Source organism: Eleutherodactylus coqui, chromosome 6, assembly GCF_035609145.1.
Source record: "Eleutherodactylus coqui strain aEleCoq1 chromosome 6, aEleCoq1.hap1, whole genome shotgun sequence".
Classification (NCBI taxonomy): domain Eukaryota; kingdom Metazoa; phylum Chordata; class Amphibia; order Anura; family Eleutherodactylidae; genus Eleutherodactylus; species Eleutherodactylus coqui.
Window position 1 is genome coordinate 46,033,104 of NC_089842.1, and position 23,175 is coordinate 46,056,278.

The following is a 23,175-nucleotide window of genomic DNA, read 5'->3' on the forward strand; positions in this document are numbered from 1 at the left end:
AGGCACACGGCCCACGAACTGCTGCAGGGTCTGACAGAGCAGACCGACCACTGGCTTGCGCCGCTGAGCCTCCAACCGGGCATGGTCGTGTGTGACAACGGCCGTAAGCTGGTGGCGGCTCTGCAGCTCGGCAGCCTCACGCACGTGCCATGCCTGGCCCATGTCTTTAATTTGGTGCTTCAGCGCTTTCTGAAAAGCTACCCCCACTTGTCATACCTGCTCGGAAAGGTGCGCCAGCTCTGCGCACATTTCCGCAAATCCCACAAGCACGCTGCCACCCTGCGGACACTGCAACATAGGTTTAATCTGCCAGTGCACCGACTGCTGTGCGACGTGCCCACACAGTGGAACTCTACGCTCCACATGTTGGCCAGACTCTATGAGCAGCGTAGAGCTATAGTGGAATACCAACTTCAACTTGCGCGGCGCAGTGGGAGTCAGCCTCCTCAATTATTTACAGAAGAGTGGCCCTGGTTGGCAGCCATCTGTCAGGTCCTTGGAACATTTGAGGAGTCTACCCAGGTGGTGAGCGGCGATGCTGCAATCATTAGCGTCACCATTCCTCTGCTATGCATCTTGAGAAGTTCCCTGCAAAGCATAAAGGCAGACGCTTTGCGCTCGGAAACAGAGCCGGGGGAAGACAGTATGTCGCTGGATAGTCAGAGCACCCGCCTGTCTATATCTCAGCGCGTTGAGGAGGAGGAGGAGGAGCATGAGGAGGATGAGGAGGAGGGGGAAGAGACAGCTTGGCCCACTGCTGAGGGTACAGATGCTGCTGGGCTGTCATCCTTTCAGCGTGTATGGCCTGAGGAGGAGGAAGAGGAGGAGGAGGAGGATCCTGAAAGTGATCTTCCTAGTGAGGACAGCCATGTGTTGCGTACAGGTACTCTGGCACACATGGCGGACTTCATGTTAGGATGCCTTTCTCGTGACCCTCGCGTTACACGCATTCTGGCCACTACAGATTACTGGGTGTACACATTGCTCGACCCACGGTATAAGGAGAACTTTTCCACTCTGATTCCCGAAGAGGAAAGGGGTTCGAGAGTGATGCTATACCACAGGGCGCTGGTGGACAAACTGATGTTAAACTTCCCATCCGACAGCGCTAGTGGCAGAAGGCGCAGTTCCGAGGGCCAGGTAGCAGGGGAGGCGCAGAGATCAGGCAGCATGTACAGCGCAGGCAGGGGAACATTCTCCAAGGCCTTTGCCAGCATTATGGCTCCCCAGCAAGACTGTGTCACCGCTCCCCAGTCAAGGCTGAGTCGGCGGGAGCACTGTAAAAGGATGGTGAGGGAGTACGTAGCCGATCGCACGATCGTCCTCCGTGACGCCTCTGCCCCCTACAACTACTGGGTGTCGAGGCTGGACACGTGGCCTGAACTCGCGCTGTATGCCCTGGAGGTGCTTGCTTGTCCTGCGGCTAGCGTCTTGTCAGAGAGTGTGTTTAGTGTGGCTGGGGGAATCATCACGGATAAGCGTACCCACCTGTCAACCGACAGTGCCGACAGGCTTACACTCATCAAGATGAACAAAGCCTGGATTTCCCCAGACTTCTCTTCTCCACCAGCGGACAGCAGCGATACCTAAGCAATACGTAGGCTGCACCCGCGGATGGAAGCTACGTTCTCTCTCACCATCCAAAACGGGGACATTTCTGCTTCATCAATCTGTGTCTAATATTCCTCCTCCTCCTCCTCCTGCTCCTCCTCCTGAAACCTCACGTAATCACGCTGAACGGGCAATTTTTCTTAGGGCCACAAGGCTCACTCATATAATTTTTCTAAACAATTTTAATATGTTTCAATGCTCTTAAAAGCGTTGAAACTTTAACTTGAACCAATTTTTCGTTAAACTGGGCTGCCTCCAGGCCTAGTTACCACTTAAGCCACATTAACCAAAGCGATTAATGGGTTTCACCTGCCCTCTTGGTTGGCCATGGCCAATTTTTTGGATGTACATTAGTACTGTTGATACAGCAATTTTTGTGGGCCCTCGCCTACAGTGTAATCAAATGAATTTTTAGCCCACCTGCATTACAGCTGATGTTACATCCGCTGTGTTGGGCAATGCAATGGGATATTTTTATGTACCGCCGGTGGGTTCCAGGGAGTCACCCATGCTGTAGGTGCACACGGAGTTTAACCTACATCTGTCCACTTGTAAAGAACCCCAGTCTGACTGGGGCATGCAGTGTGGGCCGAAGCCCACCTGCATTAAGCACGACATTACTACCTCAGCTGTGTTGGGCAATGCAATGGGATATTTCTATGTACCGCCGGTGGCTTCCTGGCACCCACCCATGCTGTGGGTCCACAGGGAATTATAAATGCATCTGTTTCCACTTGTAAAGAACCCCAGTCTGACTGGGGCATGCAGTGTGGGCCGAAGCCCACCTGCATTAAACATGACATTACTACCTCAGCTGTGATGGGCAATGCAATGGGATATTTTTATGTTCCGCCGGTGGGTTCCAGGGAGCCACCCATGCTGTCGGTCCACAGGGACTTCACAATAGGGAGTTGTACCTGCTTGTGTCTATGAATTAAAAACCGCGGTCTGACTGGGGCATGCAGACACCTTGACAGAATGAATAGTGTGTGGCACATAGGTTCCCCATTGCTATGCCCACGTGTGCAGCTCCTGATGGCGGTGGCACAGGATTCTATTTCTCATTGCTTCTGTACAGCATTGTGGGCTATCGCCCCGCCCCTTTTAAAGAGGGTCGCTGCCTAGCTGTGCCAACCCTCTGCAGTGTGTGCCTGCGGTTCCTCCTCATGGCAGACGCACTTCTAAATAGACATGAGTGTGGCATGGCATGAGGGCAGCTGAAGGCTGCGCAGGGACACTTTGGTGTGCGCTGTGGGGGGGAGGGGGGGCGGTTGGGCAGCATGTAAGCCAGGAGAAGTGGCAGTGGAGTGTCATGCAGGCAGTGATTGTGCTTTGTTGGAGGTAGTGTGGTGCTTAACTAAGGTATGCCATGCTAATGAGGGCTTTTCAGAAGTAAAAGTTTTTGGGAGGGGGGGGGGCCCACTCTTGCCGCTATTGTGGCTTAATAGTGGGACCTGTGAACTTGAGATGCAGCCCAACATGTAGCCCCTCGCCTGCCCTGTCCATTGCTGTGTCGTTCCCATCACTTTCTTGAATTGCCCAGATTTTCACACAAGGAAACCTTAGCGAGCATCGGCGAAATACAAAAATGCTCGGGTCGCCCATTGACTTCAATGGGGTTCGTTATTCGAAACGAACCCTCGAGCATCGCGAAAAGTTCGTTCCGAGTAACGAGCACCCGAGCATTTTGGTGCTCGCTCATCTCTACTATACACCCAATTCAAGGCACTAGTAAACATTAGTAGTTTTTAATGTCCTTTTCTAAGTTTGATAATAAAATGTTGGTGCGCCCACTAGCTGTTGCCTTGTGGGCGCACCACAAGGTGGAGTCAGAAATTTCTCCACTGTCATTGAGCTAAATAAATTCAAGTAGCGATTGTCATGTTTGCGAAGTGTATTTTGGATGTTGTGAAATATAGTTATTCAGTCTCCATATTCTAGTGGGTGGGTTGTTGAATTATTCCTGAAGCAACATCATTGTCTCAGAACCTCATTTTTGACCATTTCCAGTACCCCATCCCCCCCTAAGTTAGACATTATTCTGCCTGAACCTGTCCTCCATATCACAGAGTTGTCACTTTCTCCATGACGTTTGTGGTATGAACAAGCTCATTATGGGCAGAAGTCAGTTCCTCCATTCTATTTTGCATATGAGATGTATGATTGCTAGAGATGTGCGAGCACTGAAATGCTCAGGTGCTTGGTACTCGAGTCAAACATTTCGTAATGCTCGAGAGCTCGTTCCGAGTAACGAACCCCATTGAAGTCAATGGGGGACTCGAGCATTTTTGCATGGGACCGATACTACGCATGGGGGATGATTTGTGAAACACCTGAAAACATCAGAAAGTGATGGAAACACCACAGAAACAGATAGGGAACAGCAGGGGCAGTGTGCATGGCTGTATCTGAGGCTCCCAGGTCACACTATTAAGCTAAAATGGGGGCAAGAGCCTGGCGGTAACCCCCGCTAACTATAGGGAACAGCACGGGCAGTGTGCATGGCTGTATCTGAGGCTCCCAGGTCACACTATTAAGCTAAAATGGGGGCAAGAGCCTGGCGGTAACCCCCGCTAACTATTTACTTGGGACAGACCCTTATTAGCAAGGCACACGCGCTGGCACATCTTACCCAAGCACCACACTAGCTTCAACCAAGGACAATCACTGCCTCTTCTCTTGGGTTACATGCTGGCATTGCTGTCCAACCTGCTGCACGACCCTGCATCCACAGCGCACACAAAATTTTCCAATGCGCAGCATTCATCTGCCCTCCTGCTACACATTCGCTTCATAGCCACACCACCCTCATGTTGATTTATAAGTGCATCTGTGATGAGGAGGAACCGGAGACACACACTGCAGATGTTGCTTTCATCGCTCCAAAGACTGGATAAACCACAAAGAAGATCCGCAGGCCAAACCTGCTGCAGTTGCATCCCCCCCAGGATTTCGGCCTCTACCCACACCCTCAGTAATCGTGGGCATAAAGCGGATACAGATGCTAGTACAGCTGTGAACGTCTCATTAAATCAGTTACAGTTGTTTTTATCGCTCCAAAGACTGAATGAACAACAAAGAAGTTCCACAGGCCAAACCTGGCGCAGTTGCATCCCCCCCTAGGACTTCGGCCTCTGCCCACACCCTCAGTAATCATGGGCATAATGCGGACTCGGATGCTAGTACAACTGTAAATGTCTCATTAAATCAGTTACGGTTGTTTTCATCCTTCCAAAAACTGGATGAACCACAAAGAAGTTCCCCAGGCCAAAGCGGACTTGGATGATAGTACAGCTGTGAATGTCTCCTTAATTCAGTAACGCTTCTTTTGATTGGTCTAAACCAGTGTCTCAGATAACTGTGGAAACACTAGAGCAAATACATGTCGACCAACGCTAATCCCCAGACCCCGAGCAGGAGGAGTAGGTGGCGCTCTGCACCCTACCCAAGTCAGTCAGTGTATTTTTGCCAGACAGGTAAAACAATGCAATGGGAAGTCTTTCTGCACCCACAGCAGAGGGGGCCCATGAAACTCAAAGACAGTATTACACAGGAAGAAATCAGAGTGCCCAAACATGGCAGACTTTCACCCCGCCAAGGACCTCGGCATCGGCCTACATTTCTGCCCAATTCATTCTTTGTATGTGTCAGATAGCTGAACAACGCAATGGGAAAGCATTTGTGCACCGACAGTATAGGCGGACCCCTGAAAGTTTTCTGTTGCAAGAGTATAGGCAAACCCCTCAAACTATTTAGTAGCAAGTGTATAGGCGAACCCCAGTAACATTTATGTAGCAAGAGTATAGGCGAACCCCTCAAACCTTTTAGTAGCAAGTGTATAGGCGAACCCCAGTAACATTGATGTAGCAAGAGTAAAGGCGGGCCCCAGTAACATTTCTGTAGCAAGAGTATGAGTGAACACCTCAAACCTTCAAGTAGCAAGAGTATAGGTAAACCCCTCAAAGCTTTCAGTAGCAAGTGTATAGCCGGAACCCAGTAATATTTATGCAGCAAGAGTATAGGAGAACCCATGAAACCTTTTAGCAGCAAGTGTATAGGAGAACCCCAGTGACATTGATGTAGCAAGAGTATAGGCGAACCCCTGTAACATTTATGTAGCAGGAGTATAGGCAAACCCCTATAATATTTCTGTGGCAAGAGTATAGGCGAACCCCTTAAACCTTTCAGTAGCAAGTGTATCTGCGGACCCCAGTAACATTTATATAGCAAGAGTATATGCGGACCCTTTAACTCTTTTAGTAGCAAGAGTATAGGCGAACCTCAGTAACATTTATGTAGCAAGAGTATAGACGGACCCCTGCAACATTTCTGTAGCAAGAGTATAGGCGAACCCCTCAAACCTTTTAGTAGCAAGTGTGTAGGCGAACCCCAGTAACATTGATGTAGCAAGAGTATAGGTGGACCCCTTGTGACATTTATGTAGCAAGAGTATAGGCGGACCCCTGTAACATTTCTGTCGCAAGAGTATAGGCAAACCCCTCAAACCTTTCAGTAGCAAGTGTATAGGCGGACCGCAGTAACATTTATGTAGCAAGTGTATAGGCGAACCCCAGTAACATTGATGTGGCAAGAGTATAGGCGGACCCCTGTATCATTTCAATGGCAAGAGTAGAGGCGAACCCCTGGAACCCAGGGACAGTATTAAGCAGGAAGAAAAGTGAGTGCCCAAACATTGCAAACTTTCACCCCGCCAAAGACCTCGGCCTTGGCCCACATTTCAGCTCAATTCATTTTTTGTATGTGTCAGATAGCTGAACAACGCAAGGGGGAAGCCTTTGTGCACCCACAGTATAGGCGAGCCCCTGGAACCAAGGGGCAGTATTAAACAGGAAGAAAAGAGAATGCCCAAAAATGGCAGAGATTCACCCCACCAAGGACCTCGGCCTCGGACCACATTTCTGCCCAATTCATTCTTTGTATGTGTCACATAGCTGAACAACGCGATGGGAAAGGCTTTGTGCACCCACAGCATAGGCGAGCCCCTGAAACTCAAAGACGATATTACAAATAAAGAAATCAGAGTGCCCAAACATGGCAGAGTTTCACCCCGCCCTGGACCTTGGCCCACACTTCTGCCCTAGTCAGTCAGTGTATTTGTGCCAGATAGGTAAAGCAACGCAATTGGAAAGCTGTCTGCACTCTATTCAAGTCAGTCAGTGTATTTCTCAAAGATAGGTAAAACACCGCAATGGGAAATCTTTGTGCACCCACAGCATAGGCGAGCCCATGAACCTCAAAGACGATATTACACATAAAGAAATCAGAGTGCCCACACATGGCAGAGTTTCACCCCGCCAAGGACCTCGGCCTCGACCCACACCCTCAGTAATCGTGGGCATAAAGTGGACTTGGATGCTAGTACAGCTGTGAATGTCTCATTAAATCAGTTATGGTTGCTTTCATTGCTCCAAAGACTGCATGAACCACCAAGAAGTAGCACAGGCCAAACCTGGCACAGTTGATTCTTTCCCCTCCCAGGACCTCGCCCTTTGCCCACACCCTCAATAATCGTGGGCCTAAAGTGATCTCGGATGCCAGTGCAGCTGTGAACGTATCATTAATTCAGTAACGCTCCTTTTGTTTGGCCCAAACACATGTCTCAGATAACTGTGGTAACACAAAAGCAAATAGATGCTGCCCAGTGCTGCTCCCCTGACCCCAAGCAGGAGGAGGAAGTGGCATAATAAGGCCGAGAAACCATGACCGAGGTAGGACCTGCAATACTCTGTGTGGGAAGTATGTAAGCGGGCCCTGGGTAAGGCTCGGTCCCAGCCTCCACCTTGTGTGACCCAAGGTGCCGAGAGCTACATAGCTATGGGAAATCCATTTGTCCCCACACACTTCCTTCTGTGTATGTGTCAGGCAGCTGAACACTGCTATGGGGGACCTTTGTGCACCCACAGTATAGGTGGACCCCTGAAACTTTTCTGTTGCAAGAGTATAGGCGAACCCCTCAAACCTTTTAGTAGCAAGTGTATAGGTGAACCCCAGTAATATTTATGTAGCAAGAGTATAGGCGGGCACCTGCAACATTTCTGTAGCAAGAGTATAATCGAACCCCTGTAACATTTCTGTAGCAAGAGTATAGGCGAACCCCTCAAAGCTTTCAGTAGCAAGTGTATAGGCGGACCGCAGTAACATTTATGTTGCAAAAGTATAGGCGGACCCCTGTAACATTACTGTAGCAAGAGTAGGAGCAAAGCCCTCAAACTTTTTAGTAGAAAGTGTATAGGCGAACCCCAGTAACATTGATGTAGCAAGAGTGTAGGCGGACCCCTGTAACATTTCTGTAGCAAGAGTATAGGTGAACCCCTCAAAGCTTTCAGTAGCAAGTGTATAGGCAGATCCCAGTAACATTTATGTAGCAAGAGTATAGGCGGACCTCAGTAATATTTCTGTAGCAAGAGTGTAAGCGAACCCCTCAAAGCTTTCAGTAGCAAGTGTATAGGCAGATCCCAGTAACATTTATGTAGCAAGAGTATAAGCGGACCCCAGTAACATTTCTGTAGCAAGAGTGTAAGCGAACCCCTCAAAACTTTTAGTAGCAAGTGTATATGCGAAACCCAGTAACATTGATGTAGCAAGAGTATAGGCGGACCACTGTAACATTTCTGCAGCAAGAGTATAGGCAAACCCTACAGGGACAGTATTAAACAGGAAGAAAAGAGAGTGCCCAAACATGGCAGAGTTTCACCCCACCAAGGACCTAGGCCTCAGCCCACATTTTTGCTCAATTCATTCTTTGTATGTGTCAGATAGCTGAACAACGCAATGGGGAAGCCTTTGTGCACCCACAGTATAGGCGTGTCTATGCAACCCAGGCACAGTATTAAACAGGAAGAAAAGAGAGTGTTCAAACATGGCAGAGTTTCACCCCACCAAGTTCCACAGCCTCGGCCCACATTTCTGCTCAATTCATTCTTTGTATGTGTTAGATAGCTAAACAACGCAATGGGGAAGCCTTTGTGCACCCACAGTATAGGTGAGCCCATGAAACTCAAAGACAGTATTACACATAAAGAAATCAGAGTGCCTAAACATTGCAGAGTTTCAACCCACCCAGGACCTCGGCCCACACTTCTGGCCTAGTCAGTCAGTGTATTTGTGCCAGATAGGTAAAACACCACAATGGGAAAGCCTTTCCTCACCAACAGCGTAGGCGACCCCCTGGAACTCAGGGACAATATTAAACAGGAAGAAAAGAGAGTGCCCAAACATGGCAAAGTTTCACCCCGGGACCTCGGCCTCAGCCAACATTTGTGCCAAATTCATTCTTTGTATGTGTCACATAGCTGAAAAATCAATGGGAAAGCCTTTGTGCACCCACAGCATGGGCGAGCCAATGAAACTCAAAGACATATTACACATAAAGAAATCATAACATTTATGTAGCAAGTGTATGGGCAAACCACTGTAACATTTCTGTAGCAAGAGTATAGGCGAACCCTAGTAACATTTCTGTAGCAAGAGTATGAGCGAAACCCTCAAACCTTTTAGTAGCAAGTGTATAGGCGAACCCCAGTAACATTTATGTAGCAAGAGTATAGGCGGACCCCAGTAACATTTCTGTAGCAAGAGTGTAGGCGAACCCCTGAAACATTGGTGTACCAAGATTATAGTGGAACACCTGAATAAATTTGATTACCAAGAGTGTAGGCGAAGGCCAGAAAAATTAGTTAGATAACAGTATATGCAAGGGCCTGAATAAGTGGTGTACCAAGAGTAGAAGTGTACCCCTAAAAAATTGCTCAACCGCGGGGGCAGGTGAAACCCATAAACATTTTTTAAAGATACAGCTCACTGTTGCTTAATTTGTAACAGAGCCTGTAGGTTGCCATCCGAAAAAATTGGTTTCAGTTAAAGCCTTTGTGCACCCACAGTATAGGCGAGACCATGAAACTCAAAGACGGTATTACACATAAGAAATCAGAGTGCCTAAACATGGCAGAGTTTCAACCCACCCAGGACCTCGGCCCACACTTCTGGCCTAGTCAGTCAGTGTATTTGTGCCAGATAGGTAAAACACCACAATGGGAAAGCCTTTCCTCACCAACAGCGTAGGCGACCCCCTGGAACTCAGGGACAATATTAAACAGGAAGAAAAGAGAGTGCCCAAACATGGCAAAGTTTCACCCTACCCGGGACCTCGGCCTCAGCCAACATTTGTGCCAAATTCATTCTTTGTATGTGTCACATAGCTGAAAAATCAATGGGAAAGCCTTTGTGCACCCACAGCATGGGCGAGCCAATGAAACTCAAAGACATATTACACATAAAGAAATCATAACATTTATGTAGCAAGAGTATGAGCGAAACCCTCAAACCTTTTAGTAGCAAGTGTATAGGCGAACCCCAGTAACATTTATGTAGCAAGAGTATAGGCGGACCCCAGTAACATTTCTGTAGCAAGAGTGTAAGCGAACCCCTCAAAACTTTTAGTAGCAAGTGTATATGCGAAACCCAGTAACATTGATGTAGCAAGAGTATAGGCGGACCACTGTAACATTTCTGCAGCAAGAGTATAGGCGAACCCTACAGGGACAGTTTTAAACAGGAAGAAAAGAGAGTGACCAAACATGGCAGAGTTTCACCCCACCAAGGACCTAGGCCTCAGCCCACATTTTTGCTCAATTCATTCTTTGTATGTGTCAGATAGCTGAACAACGCAATGGGGAAGCCTTTGTGCACCCACAGTATAGGCGTGTCTATGCAACCCAGGCACAGTATTAAACAGGAAGAAAAGAGAGTGTTCAAACATGGCAGAGTTTCACCCCACCAAGTTCCACAGCCTCGGCCCACATTTCTGCTCAATTCATTCTTTGTATGTGTTAGATAGCTAAACAACGCAATGGGGAAGCCTTTGTGCACCCACAGTATAGGTGAGCCCATGAAACTCAAAGACAGTATTACACATAAAGAAATCAGAGTGCCTAAACATTGCAGAGTTTCAACCCACCCAGGACCTCGGCCCACACTTCTGGCCTAGTCAGTCAGTGTATTTGTGCCAGATAGGCAAAACACCACAATGGGAAAGCCTTTCCTCACCAACAGCGTAGGCGACCCCCTGGAACTCAGGGACAATATTAAACAGGAAGAAAAGAGAGTGCCCAAACATGGCAAAGTTTCACCCCGGGACCTCGGCCTCAGCCAACATTTGTGCCAAATTCATTCTTTGTATGTGTCACATAGCTGAAAAATCAATGGGAAAGCCTTTGTGCACCCACAGCATGGGCGAGCCAATGAAACTCAAAGACATATTACACATAAAGAAATCATAACATTTATGTAGCAAGTGTATGGGCAAACCACTGTAACATTTCTGTAGCAAGAGTATAGGCGAACCCTAGTAACATTTCTGTAGCAAGAGTATGAGCGAAACCCTCAAACCTTTTAGTAGCAAGTGTATAGGCGAACCCCAGTAACATTTATGTTGCAAGAGTATAGGCGGACCCCAGTAACATTTCTGTAGCAAGAGTGTAGGCGAACCCCTGAAACATTGGTGTACCAAGATTATAGTGGAACACCTGAATAAATTTGATTACCAAGAGTGTAGGCGAAGGCCAGAAAAATTAGTTAGATAACAGTATATGCAAGGGCCTGAAAAATTGGTGTACCAAGAGTAGAAGTGTACCCCTAAAAAATTGCTCAACCGCGGGGGCAGGTGAAACCCATAAACATTTTTTAAAGATACAGCTCACTGTTGCTTAATTTGTAACAGAGCCTGTAGGTTGCCATCCGAAAAAATTGTTTTCAGTTAAAGCCTTTGTGCACCCACAGTATAGGCGAGACCATGAAACTCAAAGACGGTATTACACATAAGAAATCAGAGTGCCTAAACATGGCAGAGTTTCAACCCACCCAGGACCTCGGCCTACACTTCTGGCCTAGTCAGTCAGTGTATTTGTGCCAGATAGGTAAAACACCACGATGGGAAGCCTTTCCTCACCAACAGCATAGGCGAACCCCTGGAACCCAGGAACAGTATTAAACAGGAAGAAAAGAGAGTGCCCAAACATGGCAGAGTTTCACCCTGCCCAGGACCCCGGCCTTAGCCCACATTTCTGCCCAATTCATTCTTTGTATGTGTCACATAGCTGAAAAACGCAATGGGAAAGCCTTTGTGCACCCACAGCATGGGCGAGCCAATGAAACTCAAAGACATATTACACATAAAGAAATCATAACATTTATGTAGCAAGAGTATGGGCAGACCCCTGTAACATTTCTGTAGCAAGAGTATAGGTGAACCCCTCAAACATTTGAGTAGCAAGTGTATAGGTTGACCCCAATAATATTTCTGTAGCAAGCGTATAGGCGGACCCCAGTAACATTTCTGTAGCAAGAGTATGAGCGAAACCCTCAAGCCTTTTAGTAGCAAGTGTATAGGCGAACCCTTAGTACCATTTATGTAGCAAGAGTATAGGCGGACCCTTGTAACATTTCTGTAGCAAAATTATAGGCGGACCCCTGTAACATTTCTGTAGCAAGAGTATAGGCGAACCCCTCAAACCTTTTAGTAGCAAGTGTATAGGCGAACCCCTGTAACATTTATGTAGCAAGAGTATAGGCGGACCCCTCAAACCTTTTAGTAGCAACGGTATAGGCGAACCCCAGTAACATTTCTGTAGCAATAGTATAGGCGGACCCTTGTAACATTTCTGTAGCAAGAGTATAGGCGAACCCCTCAAACCTTTTAGTAGCAAGTGTATAGGCGAACCCCTGTAACATTTATGTAGCAAGAGTATAGGCGGACCCCTCAAACCTTTTAGTAGCAACGGTATAGGCGAACCCCAGTAACATTTCTGTAGCAATAGTATAGGCGAACCCCAGTAACATTTATGTAGCAAGAGTATAGGCGGACCCCAGTAACATTTCTGTAGCAAGAGTGTAGGCGAACCCCTGAAACATTGGTGTACCAAGATTATAGTGGAACACCTGAAAAAATTTAGTTACCAAGAGTGTAGGCGAAGGCTGGAAAAACTAGTCACATAACAGTATAGGCAAGGGCCTGAAAAATTGGTGTACCAAGAGTACAAGTGTACACCTGAAAAATTGCCCAACCGCGAGGGCAGGTAAAATCCATAAACATATTTTAAAGAAACAGCTCGCTGTTGCTTAATTTGTAACAGAGCGTGTAGGCAGCCCTCTGAAAAAATTTGTTTCAGTTAAAGTATAAAAACTTTTGAAACTTTTTTAAAAATTGTAAAAAAAACTTTTAAACAGAGCCTTTTGGGCAGTTCACGTGATGACAAGCTGTTTTAGGAGGAAGAGTTGGAGGAGAAGGAGGAGGAGGAGGAATATTATCAGAGAGTGATTGACAAAGCTAATTTCCCCTTTTTTTGTTGTGATAGAGGATGCATGTTGCTCCTGTTGCAGCAAAAAGAATCATTGGGTTCCGCTGCTCTCCGCCGGTGGAGAAGAGAAGTCTGGGGAAATCCAGCCCTTGTTCATCTTTATGCGTGTAAGCATGTCGGCACTGTCAGTTGACAGGCAGGTACGCTTATCCGTGATGATTCCCCCAGCTGCACTAAACACCATCTCTGACAAGACGCTAGCGGCAGGACAGGCCAGCACCTCCAGGGCCTACCGCACAAGTTCGTGCCACGTGTCCAGATTTGACACCCAATAGTTGTATGCAGCAGAGGCATCACGGAGGACGGTGGTATGATCGGCTACGTACTCCCTCACCATCTTTTTACAGTGCTCTCTCCGACTTAGCCTTGACTGGGGAGTGGTGACACAGTCTTGCTGGGGAGCCATAAAGCTGGCAAAGGCCTTGGAGAGTGTTCCCCTGCCTGCGCTTGACATGCTGCCTGATCCCCGCTCCTTCCCTGCTACTTGGCCCTCCAAACTGCGCCTTCTGCCACTAGCACTGTCAGATGGGAACTTTAGCATCACTTTTTCCACCAGGGCCCTGTGGTATTGCATCACTATTGTACCCCTTTCCTCTTCGGGAATGAGAGTGGAAAGGTTCTCCTTATACCGTGGGTCAAGAAGGGTGTACGCCCAGTAGTCCATGTTGGCTAGAATGCGTCTAACGCGAGGGTCACGAGAAAGGCAGCCTAACATGAAGTCAGCCATGTGTGCCAGGGTACCAGTACGCAACACATCGCTGTTCTCACTAGGAGGATGACCTTCAGGAGACTCCTTCTCCTCCTCTTCAGCCGATACACGCTGAACAGATGAGAGGCAAGCAGCATGGGTACCCTCTGCAGTGTGGTCAGCAGTCTCTCCCCCCCATCTTCCTCCAAAACGGGCTGAGATATAGACATGAGGGTTGTCTGGCTATCAAGCGACATACTGTCATCCCCCATCTCCTGTTCCATCCACAAAGCATCTGCGTTTATGCTTAGCAGCGAACTTCTAGGCAGGCAAAGCAGCGGGATGGTAACGATAATGATGGATGCATTGCCGCTCACCATTTGGGTAGGCTCCTCAAAGTTTCCGAGGACCTGGCAGATGTCTGCCATCCATGCCCACTCCTCAGAAAAGAATTGCGGAGGCTGACTACCACTCCGCCGCCCATGTTGCAGCTGGTATTCCACTATTGCTCTACGATGCTCTTACAGCCTGGCCAACATGTGGAGCGTAGAATTCCAGCGTGTGGGCACTTCGCACAGCAGTCGGTGCTCTGCGAGCTGAAACCAATGTTGCAGGGTCCTCAGGGTGGCAGCGCCTGTGGTGGACTTGCGAAAATGTGTGCAGACGTGGCGTACCTTGCCGAGCAGGTCAGACAAGTGGGGGTAGTTTTTCAGAAACTGCTGAACCACCAGATTGAAGACGTGGGCCAGGCATGGCACGTGTGTGAGGCTGCTGAGCTGCAGAGCCACCACCAGCTTACGGCCGTTGTCGCACACGACCATGCCCGGTTGGAGGCTCAGCGGCGAAATCCAGAGGCCGGTCTGATTTGTCAGACCCTGCAACAGCTTGGGGACCGGTTGCCCCTTGTCACCTAAGCGGATTAGTTTCAGCACGGCTTGCTGACGCTTGTTCACCGCTGTGCTGCCGCGTGCTACCGACCACTAGCGACATGCTCACACTTCTTAATTGAGAGGTGGAGGTGGCGAAGGAGGAGGAGGGAGGTGGTTTGGAAGAGGTGGCATAAAACGCTGCAGATACCAACACAGAAGTAGGACCCGCTATTCTGGGTGTGGGTAGGATGTGAGCGGTCCCAGGCTCTGACTCGGTCCCAGTCTCTACCAAGTTCACCCAATGTGCCGTCAGGGAGATACAGTGGCCCTGCCCACCAGTACTTGTCCACGTGTCCATTGTTAAGTGGACCTTCCCAGTAACCACGTTGGTGAGGGCATGATTTATGTTGCGGGAGACGTGCTGCAGTAACCCGGAGGCGGTGAATGGCCTTCGTCCCACTTTGTGGGGTGCTTGGCCATCATAGGCCTGTGCATGCTGGTGGTGGTGAGGCTGGTAGTGGTGGCTCCCCGGCTAATCTTGGTGTGACACAGGTTGCACACCACAGTTCGTCGGTCGTCTGCGCTTACTAAAAAACATCCACACCTTTGAACACCTAGCCCTCTGCACAGAGGCTTGCCGCGAAGGGGTGCTTTGGGAAACAGTTGGGGGATTCTTCGTTCTCTGGCCCTGCCTCTACCCCTGGCCACTCCTGGAGTCTTCCAACCTGTCCTGCTGCTGCACTTGCCTCCCCCTCTGAAGCCTTGTCCTCAGTAGGCTTAGCAAGCCAGGTGGGGTCAGTCACCTTATCAACCAGCAGCTCTACCTCCAAATCCTCTGTGTGCTCGTCCCTCGGACTTACTGCCCTTACTACTACCTCCCTGACAGACAACTGTGTCTCATCATCCTCATCCACAAAAAGCTCTTGAGACAGTTGCCAGAAGTCCCCAGCCTCATCACTCAGACTCCGGGAACTTTCCAAAGGTTGGGCATCGGTCACGACAAACTCCTCAGGTGAGAGAGGAACAACTCTGTTTGTAATAAAGGTCTACCAGGCTGACCCGCAAATTGTGATATGAAGCTGGGTAGCCTAGAAACTTGCCTCTCTCCGAAGGCAGGTGAGTATCATTTTTTTTACACAATTTTTCAGGGTTTTCCAGATAATGACAACTCAAAAATATGTTTAGGACATCCTGCAGCCACATGTGTTGCCTCTTACAAGAGGCATTTTCCAGTAGTGCCTCCACAACATTGCCAGTAATAATAAATTATTCTTTTGCTCTAATATTGTAATCATTTATATCAGAGTTACAATAACCCATACAAAGTTTCATTCTATTCTGACAACTCCTTCTAGGTACCTGAATTTTTCTTGAACAATGAGTGTATATCATATAGTATGTACAGTTCTAATTTATAACTTAAAAACTCAGGGGGCCACTCAATTATTTTCTGATGCACAGAAATAACCACTACTATCATTGTCCTCTTCTGAGAATAATTAACATTATTAAACACAATTATTGGTGTCTGCTTGTCTCTATATAACGTACCAGTTTCATTTAAATGGATTTTATTCTCTCTGCATGCCAAGGCCAGGAAATGTTATTGTCTAAATCAAAGAAAGTTGATCATCCATATTTTTCTTCATGTAGCAAAAGCAATTAGCAAAGTTGTAAACTTGTTGTGACAAATGCCAGTTGACAGGCAATATATACATTGTCTTTTATGTCAGCCATGGTAGTAACTCCTAAGACTGAACTCTTGAGCACATTATAAATGAAAGCCACATTAGATTTAACTTGTCCGAAGAGTTTCTATCTACAATCATCAGGATATTGACATCAACATGGGAGCTCATAGAGCCTAACACCTCCACAAAAATACTGCTTTATTAACTTTACAATATTTAATGTACCTTTTCACCTTTTTTCATAGCTACTGAGTCAGAAAGAGCTGCTGAAAACTGTAAATTACTTACTATGTATAGGACAGGAGCTTCTTCAGTGTGCCAGAAAAATATAACAGAGCTGCCCTCACCTGATGTCCAAAGAAGCCATTCGTAAAGAGCAGTACAGGACATGTAATACCGTACTTTACTGTAGAGAGGTGTGACTAAATAGGCAATCAGAGTATGCATTTCAGTAGTAAAATGGTTTTAACAGTGAAATGCCTATGCTGATTTGGCTGGATTTTCTATCAGACTGCACATGCCAGATATCCGGATTGCCTAACATTGTATGCTGAATCTGGTTTTAAGTAAGAAAGGTCCAAAAAAGACCTTTGCTTGTTGAAAATTTTGTAACCTGGGTCCATTGTATCTTAAAGGGGTTGTCCCGCGCCGAAACAGGTTTTTTTTTTTTCAACCCCCCCCCCCCCCCCCCGTTCGGCGCGAGACAACCCCGATGCAGGGGTTAAAAAAGAACACCGGAGAGTGCTTACCTGAATCCCCGCGCTCCGGTGACTTCTTACTTACCTGCTGAAGATGGCCGTCGGGATCTTCACCCTCGGTGGACCGCAGGGCTTCTGTGCGGTCCATTGCCGATTCCAGCCTCCTGATTGGCTGGAATCGGCACGTGACGGGGCGGAGCTACACGGAGCTACACGGAGCCCCATTGAGGAAAGAAGAAGACCCGGACTGCGCAAGCGCGGCTAATTTGGCCATTAGACGGCGAAAATTAGTCGGCTCCATGGAAACGAGGACGCTAGCAACGGAGCAGGTAAGTGAAAAACTTCTTATAACTTCTGTATGGCTCATAATTAATGCACAATGTACATTACAAAGTGCATTAATATGGCCATACAGAAGTGTATAGACCCACTTGCTGCCGCGGGACAACCCCTTTAAGGGACCTCTTACTGTCATAGAATCCGGGCTTTAATTAGTGGTATGGATAAAGGAAACCGTACAACAATGGAATTTATTTTTATATCATTTTCCAATGTCCCGGAATTGCAGTATTTCTTATTTACTTCATTTCTTTGTATCTATTGTATATCTGTAGCCGCACATATGTTTCTAATTGTCGTCTATAACCTCAGTTCAAACCTTCATACCCCTATGTACTTTTTTCTTGCCAACTTCTCATTTTTAGAAGAATGTTACATCTCAACGATTACACCTAACATGTTAAAAAATCTCCTATCAAATCATAAAACCATCCCTTTCCTTGGCTGTGCCGTGCAAATGTACTGTTTTGTGTTATTGGTATCTACAGAGTGCTACTTGCTGGCAGCCATGGCTTATGACCGATATAACGCCATATGTCATCCATTATTATATAACGTGATTATGAGTAGAAATGCTTGTCTTGAGCTTATAGTGAGCTCAGGGCTCATTGGTTTGATGGTTGCCATAATACAGACGTCTCTTACATTCTCCTTACCTTTTTGCGGACCCAATAAAATCAACCATTTCTACTGTGACGTTCCACCTGTAATGGCCTTGGCATGTAGTGACACACAGTTTAATGAAATTGTCACTTTTATATTTGTCCTACTACTGGTTGTAGGTGCTTTCCTATTAACAATTGTTTCATATACACGGATCATTTGGACAATTATAAAGTACCATTCCACAGCAGGGATTAAGAAAGCTTTCTCCACCTCCACATCTCACCTCATAGTGGTGACTATATTTTATGGATCCGCTAGTATAATGTATTTGAGGCCTAAGTCAACTTATGGTACAGATATGGACAAGTTTTTATCTTTCATGTATACTGTTATTGCACCATTGTTAAATCCCTTTATTTGCAGTTTAAGAAATAATGAAGTGAAATATGCTATAAGAAAAATGATGCATGACATAAAAATAAGTTAGCCATAATTTTTTTTTTCTCGTTTCACACCATTCCCAGTGTATAATCGTTTGTAAGTGTGCTTCCCTTCAAAACCATAATTATGTTGATGTGTAAATGTTGCTGCATATATTTTCATACTTGACCTCATGGTGATTATACTTCAATTAAAAATGCCAATGGTTCTGGTTAAAGGTTTCCTGAATGTCCGATTCCCATTTCAATAGAAAAGGTAAGACAGTTGAGCGGTTATTCTCTGATAATGCTAGATAAGCTCTGGAAATACAGTCTTTTCGAGTCTTGTGGTAATACATAAAAGCTTCATACTTCAGTACGGGGAACCCTCTACCGGCCCAATGAAGATAAGAAATGCCTCACCTAGAGGTATTTTTAAAACTTTTTATAGGGTAATGGAAATAAGTTATGTAAGTCGATAAATAGCTTTAATCTCTGACTTTCAAGATTTCCCATTTTAGAAAAACCTCTCTCCCACCAGGCATCAAAGTTTGTATCTGGGATTAGTATTTGTATTGCTACTAGAGTTATTTTAGAAGTCCCTAGAGGCAGAAGCCCTATTGATAGAGACATCTTTTTCCATATAAATAGGGAGGCTGTTATCATAGGAAATACGAATGTAGGGAATTTTTTAGATAGTCTGGAAACCCACAAGAGGTTAGACAGTTTAGGATATCTAGTAACGCTGGATTCAATCTGAACCCAATGTTTCAAGGAGTCTATCAACCACCAACTTTCCAATTGGTTAAGGAGAGTGGCATAGTAATAGTTCTTTATACAAGTGCACCCCAATCGACATTGTGAAGGGTAAAAAAATAACACCATGGATGATATCTGTGCTCTTTGACTCTGCCACTTGAAGCACATTATTAATCTTTAAATTCTACTAAAAAGATTCGGCACAAGCACTGGAGGTTTCTGAAATAAATATAGGATTTTAGGTAGTAATAGCATTTTAGCAATCACTATCCCCCGTCTCCTGTTCCAACTGCAAAGCATCGGCCTTTATGCTTAGCAGCGAACTTCTAGGCAGGCAAAGCAGTGGGATGATAACGATAATGATGGCCGCATTGCCGCTCACCATTTGGGTAGACTCCTCAAAATTTCCGAAGACCTGGCAGATGTCTGCCATCCATGCCCACTCCTCAGAAAAGAATTGCGGAGGCTGACTACCACTCCGCCGCCCATGTTGCAACTGGTATTCCACTATTGCTCTACGCTGCTCGTACAGCCTGGCCAACATGTGCAGCGTTGAATTCCAGCATGTGGGCACTTCGCACAGCAGTCGGTGCTCTGCCAGCTGAAACCGATGTTGCAGGGTCCTCAGGGTGGCAGCGTCCGTGGTGGACTTGCGGAAATGTGCGCAGACGCGGCGCACATTGCCAAACAGGTCAGACATGTAGGGGTAGATGTTCAGAAAGCGCTGAACCTCCAGATTGAAGACGTGGGCCAGGCATGGCACGTGTGTGAGGCTGCCGAGCTGCAGAGCCACCACTGGGTTACGGCCGTTGTCACGCACGACCATGCCCGGTTGGAGGCTCAGCGGTGAAAGCCAGAGGTCGGTCTGCTCTGTCAGACCCTGCAACAGCTCGGGGGCCATGTGCCTCTTGTCCCCTAAGCGGATTAGTTTCAGCACGGCTTGCTGACGCTTGCCCACCACTGTGCTGCCGCGCCGCACGCTACCAACTACTCGCGACGTGCTCACACTTCCTAATTGAGAGGTGGAGGTGGCGAAGGAGGAGGAGGGAGGGGATTTGGAGCAGGTGGCATAAAACGCTGCAGATACCAGCACCGAGGTAGGACCTGCTATTCTGTGTGTGGGTAGGACGTGAGCGGTCCTAGGCTCTGACTCTGTCCCAGCCTCCACCAAGTTCACCCAATGAACCGTCTGGGAGATATAGTGTCCCTGCCCACCAGTACTTGTCCACGTGTCCGTGGTTCAGTAGACCTTCCCAGTAACCACGTTGGTGAGGGCACGATTTATGTTGTGGGAGACGTGCTGCAGTGACCCAGAGGCGGTGAATGGCTTCCGTCCCACCTTGTGGGGTGCTTGGCCATCATATGCCTGCGCATGCTAGTGGTGCTGAGGCTGGTAGTGGCGGCTCCCCGGCTAATCTTGGTGCGACACAGGTTGCACACCACAGTTCGTCGGTCGTCCGCGCTAACTAAAAAACATCCACACCTTTGAACACCTAGCCCTCTGCACAGAGGCTTGCCGTGAGGGGGTGCTTTGGGAAACAGTTGGGGGATTCTTCGCTCTGGCCTTGCCTCTACCCCTGGCCACTCCACTTCCTCTTCCAACCTGTCCTGCTGCTGCACTTGCCTCCCCCTCTGAAGCCTTGTCCTCAGTAGGCTTAGCAAACCAGGTGGGGTCAGTCACTTCATCGTCCAACAGCTCTTCCTCCGAATCCGCCGTGCGCGCCTCCCTCGGACTTATTGCCCTTACTACTACCTTACTGACAGACAACTGTGTCTCATCATCCTCATCCACAAAAAGCTCTTGAGACAGTTGCCGGAAGTCCCCAGCCTCATCACCTGGACTCCGGGAACTTTCCAAAGGTTGAGCATCGGTCACGACAAACTCCTCAGGTGAGAGAGGAACAGTTTTTTTCCCACTCAGTGCAGGGACCTGAGAACAGTTTCTGGGAGTCTGCCTGCTCAGAATATGTCATTTTCATGAAGTGAGGAGGCTGGGAGAAAGGAGGAGCAGCAGCCAGAGGATTCAGAGCTGCAGTCCCTAGGCCATGAGTTGTGGACTGCGTAGAAGACTGGGTGGTTGATACATTGCTGGAAGCGTTTTATGCCATCCTCAACAGGACCTGTTCGCACTGCTCTGTTTGTAATAAAGGTCTACCAGGCGGACCCGCAAATTGTGATATCAAGTTAGGGAGCCTAGAAACTTGCCTCTCTCCTAATCCCTCAGCAGCTGGCTGTGATTCAACCCGCCCAGGACCTCAGCATGTGCCCACACTTTCACTTGGACGCCTGCGTCCTCCACCCTTACCCCTACTCCTCATCATGGAGGATTAAGGATAGAGCAGGGCTCAAATAAATTACCCCACTGTACACACTGACAACTGGGCCTTAATTCACCGCACACAGAGACTTGTAGATAGCGGAGGCTCTATGCTGTGACTTGAAAAAATTAACCCGCTGTTTTGCGCTGATACCTAAGGGTAATTTACCGCTCACAGAGACTTGTAGATAAGAGAGGCTGTATGGAGTTGGAGAAGACTATAAAGCCAGTGGATAGTGCTGGTAACTGCGGCTATCTCAACCCCCACAAGAAAAAGGGTATTGTGAGATGCTCTGCACAGTGGCAGAGCTGAAATAATTTGCAGTGGTCCAGGAAATATTACAGTAGTGTTTCGAGGTGCGACCTCTGTCTAATGCACTGCAGACATAGAACGGTATAACTGAGATAGTTTGCAGTGGCCTAGGAATTATTACAGTACAATTTTGCAGTGAGACCTCGGTCTAATGCACTGCAGACTGAGAATGCTTTAGCTGTAATGCTCTGCAAAGGGATAAATGCTTTAAAAAACAAATTGGTGCACTACTGCTCCCAGCCAGCCACAACTGTAATGCACACGATGAGGAGTAGCCCTAAGAAGGACACTCTGCACAGTGGATAGTGCTGATAACTGCGGCTACTTCACCCAACACATAGAATGGTATCTGTGAAATGTTGTTCTGCAGTGGGCCAGGAAATATTTGCGTACTATTTAGCGATGAGAGTGAGCCCTCTGCCTAAGGCACTGCACACATAGAACGGTATAGTTACAATAATCTGCAGTGGGCCAGGATATATTTGCGTACTATTTAGTGATGAGAATGAGCCCTCTGCCTAAGGCACTGCACACATAGAACGGTATAGCTGCAATAATCTGCATTGGGCCAGGAAATATTTTTGTACTATTTAGCAATGAGAGTGAGCCCTCTGCCTAAGGCACTGCACACATGGAACAGTATAGCTGCAATAATATGGGTGGACCAGGAAATATTTGCATACTATTTAGCGATGAGAGTGAGCCCTCTGCCTAAGGCACTGCACACATAGGACAGTATAGCTGCAATGATCTGCAGTGTCCCAGGAAATATTAGAGTACTGTTTAGCGGTGAGACCTTTGCCTAATGCACTGCACACATAGAACGGTGCACTACTGCTCCCAGCCAGCCAAAACTGTAATGCTCACGATAAGAAGTAGCCCTAAGAAGGACCATTGGAGTTCTTGAAAACTGGATCCTACTCTAACACTTTCCCTATATAAGCAGCTTTTTCCCTCAACTCTGCCTAATGCACTGCAGACTGAGAATGCTATAGCTGTAATGCTTTGCAGAGGAATAGATGCTTAAAAAGAAATTGGTGCACTACTGCTCCCAGCCAGCCACAACTTTAATGCACACGATGAGGAGTAGCCCTAAGAAGGACTGTTGGGGTTTTTGAAGACAGGATCCTACTCTAACACTTTCCCTGTATAAGCATCAGCACTTTCCCTAACCACTGCCAGCAGGCGTCTGAGGCGAGCCACAGGCGGAACCACATTTAGGTACTCGGCGATCACCTGATTGGCCCAGCCACTCACTGCTGTTGGCGGGCAGAGGGCTGGCACGTCACAGCAGAAAGTGGTAATGCCTTCCCCACGTTTATTGGCTAGAAAATGGTGCTAAACATGCGGGGAAGGAAATGCAATTGACTTGAGTACCACGTGATGTTCGTCTCGAGTAACGAGCATCTCAAGTACCCTAATACTTGAACGAGCATGAAGCTCGGACGAGTGTGCTCGCTCATCTCTAATGATTACTGATTGATGCGATT

The 23,175-nt window shown here is 47.4% G+C and overlaps 1 protein-coding gene across 1 annotated transcript; it reads left to right on the forward strand.

The window, feature by feature from the left end:
• Positions 1-17,431: 17,431 nt before the first annotated feature.
• Positions 17,432-18,364, forward strand: LOC136633561 (olfactory receptor 10A3-like). Its single transcript, XM_066609323.1, has one exon. The coding sequence runs from the start codon at positions 17,432-17,434 to the stop codon at positions 18,362-18,364; it is 933 nt and encodes a 310-aa protein (XP_066465420.1).
• The last annotated feature ends 4,811 nt before the right edge of the window (positions 18,365-23,175 follow it).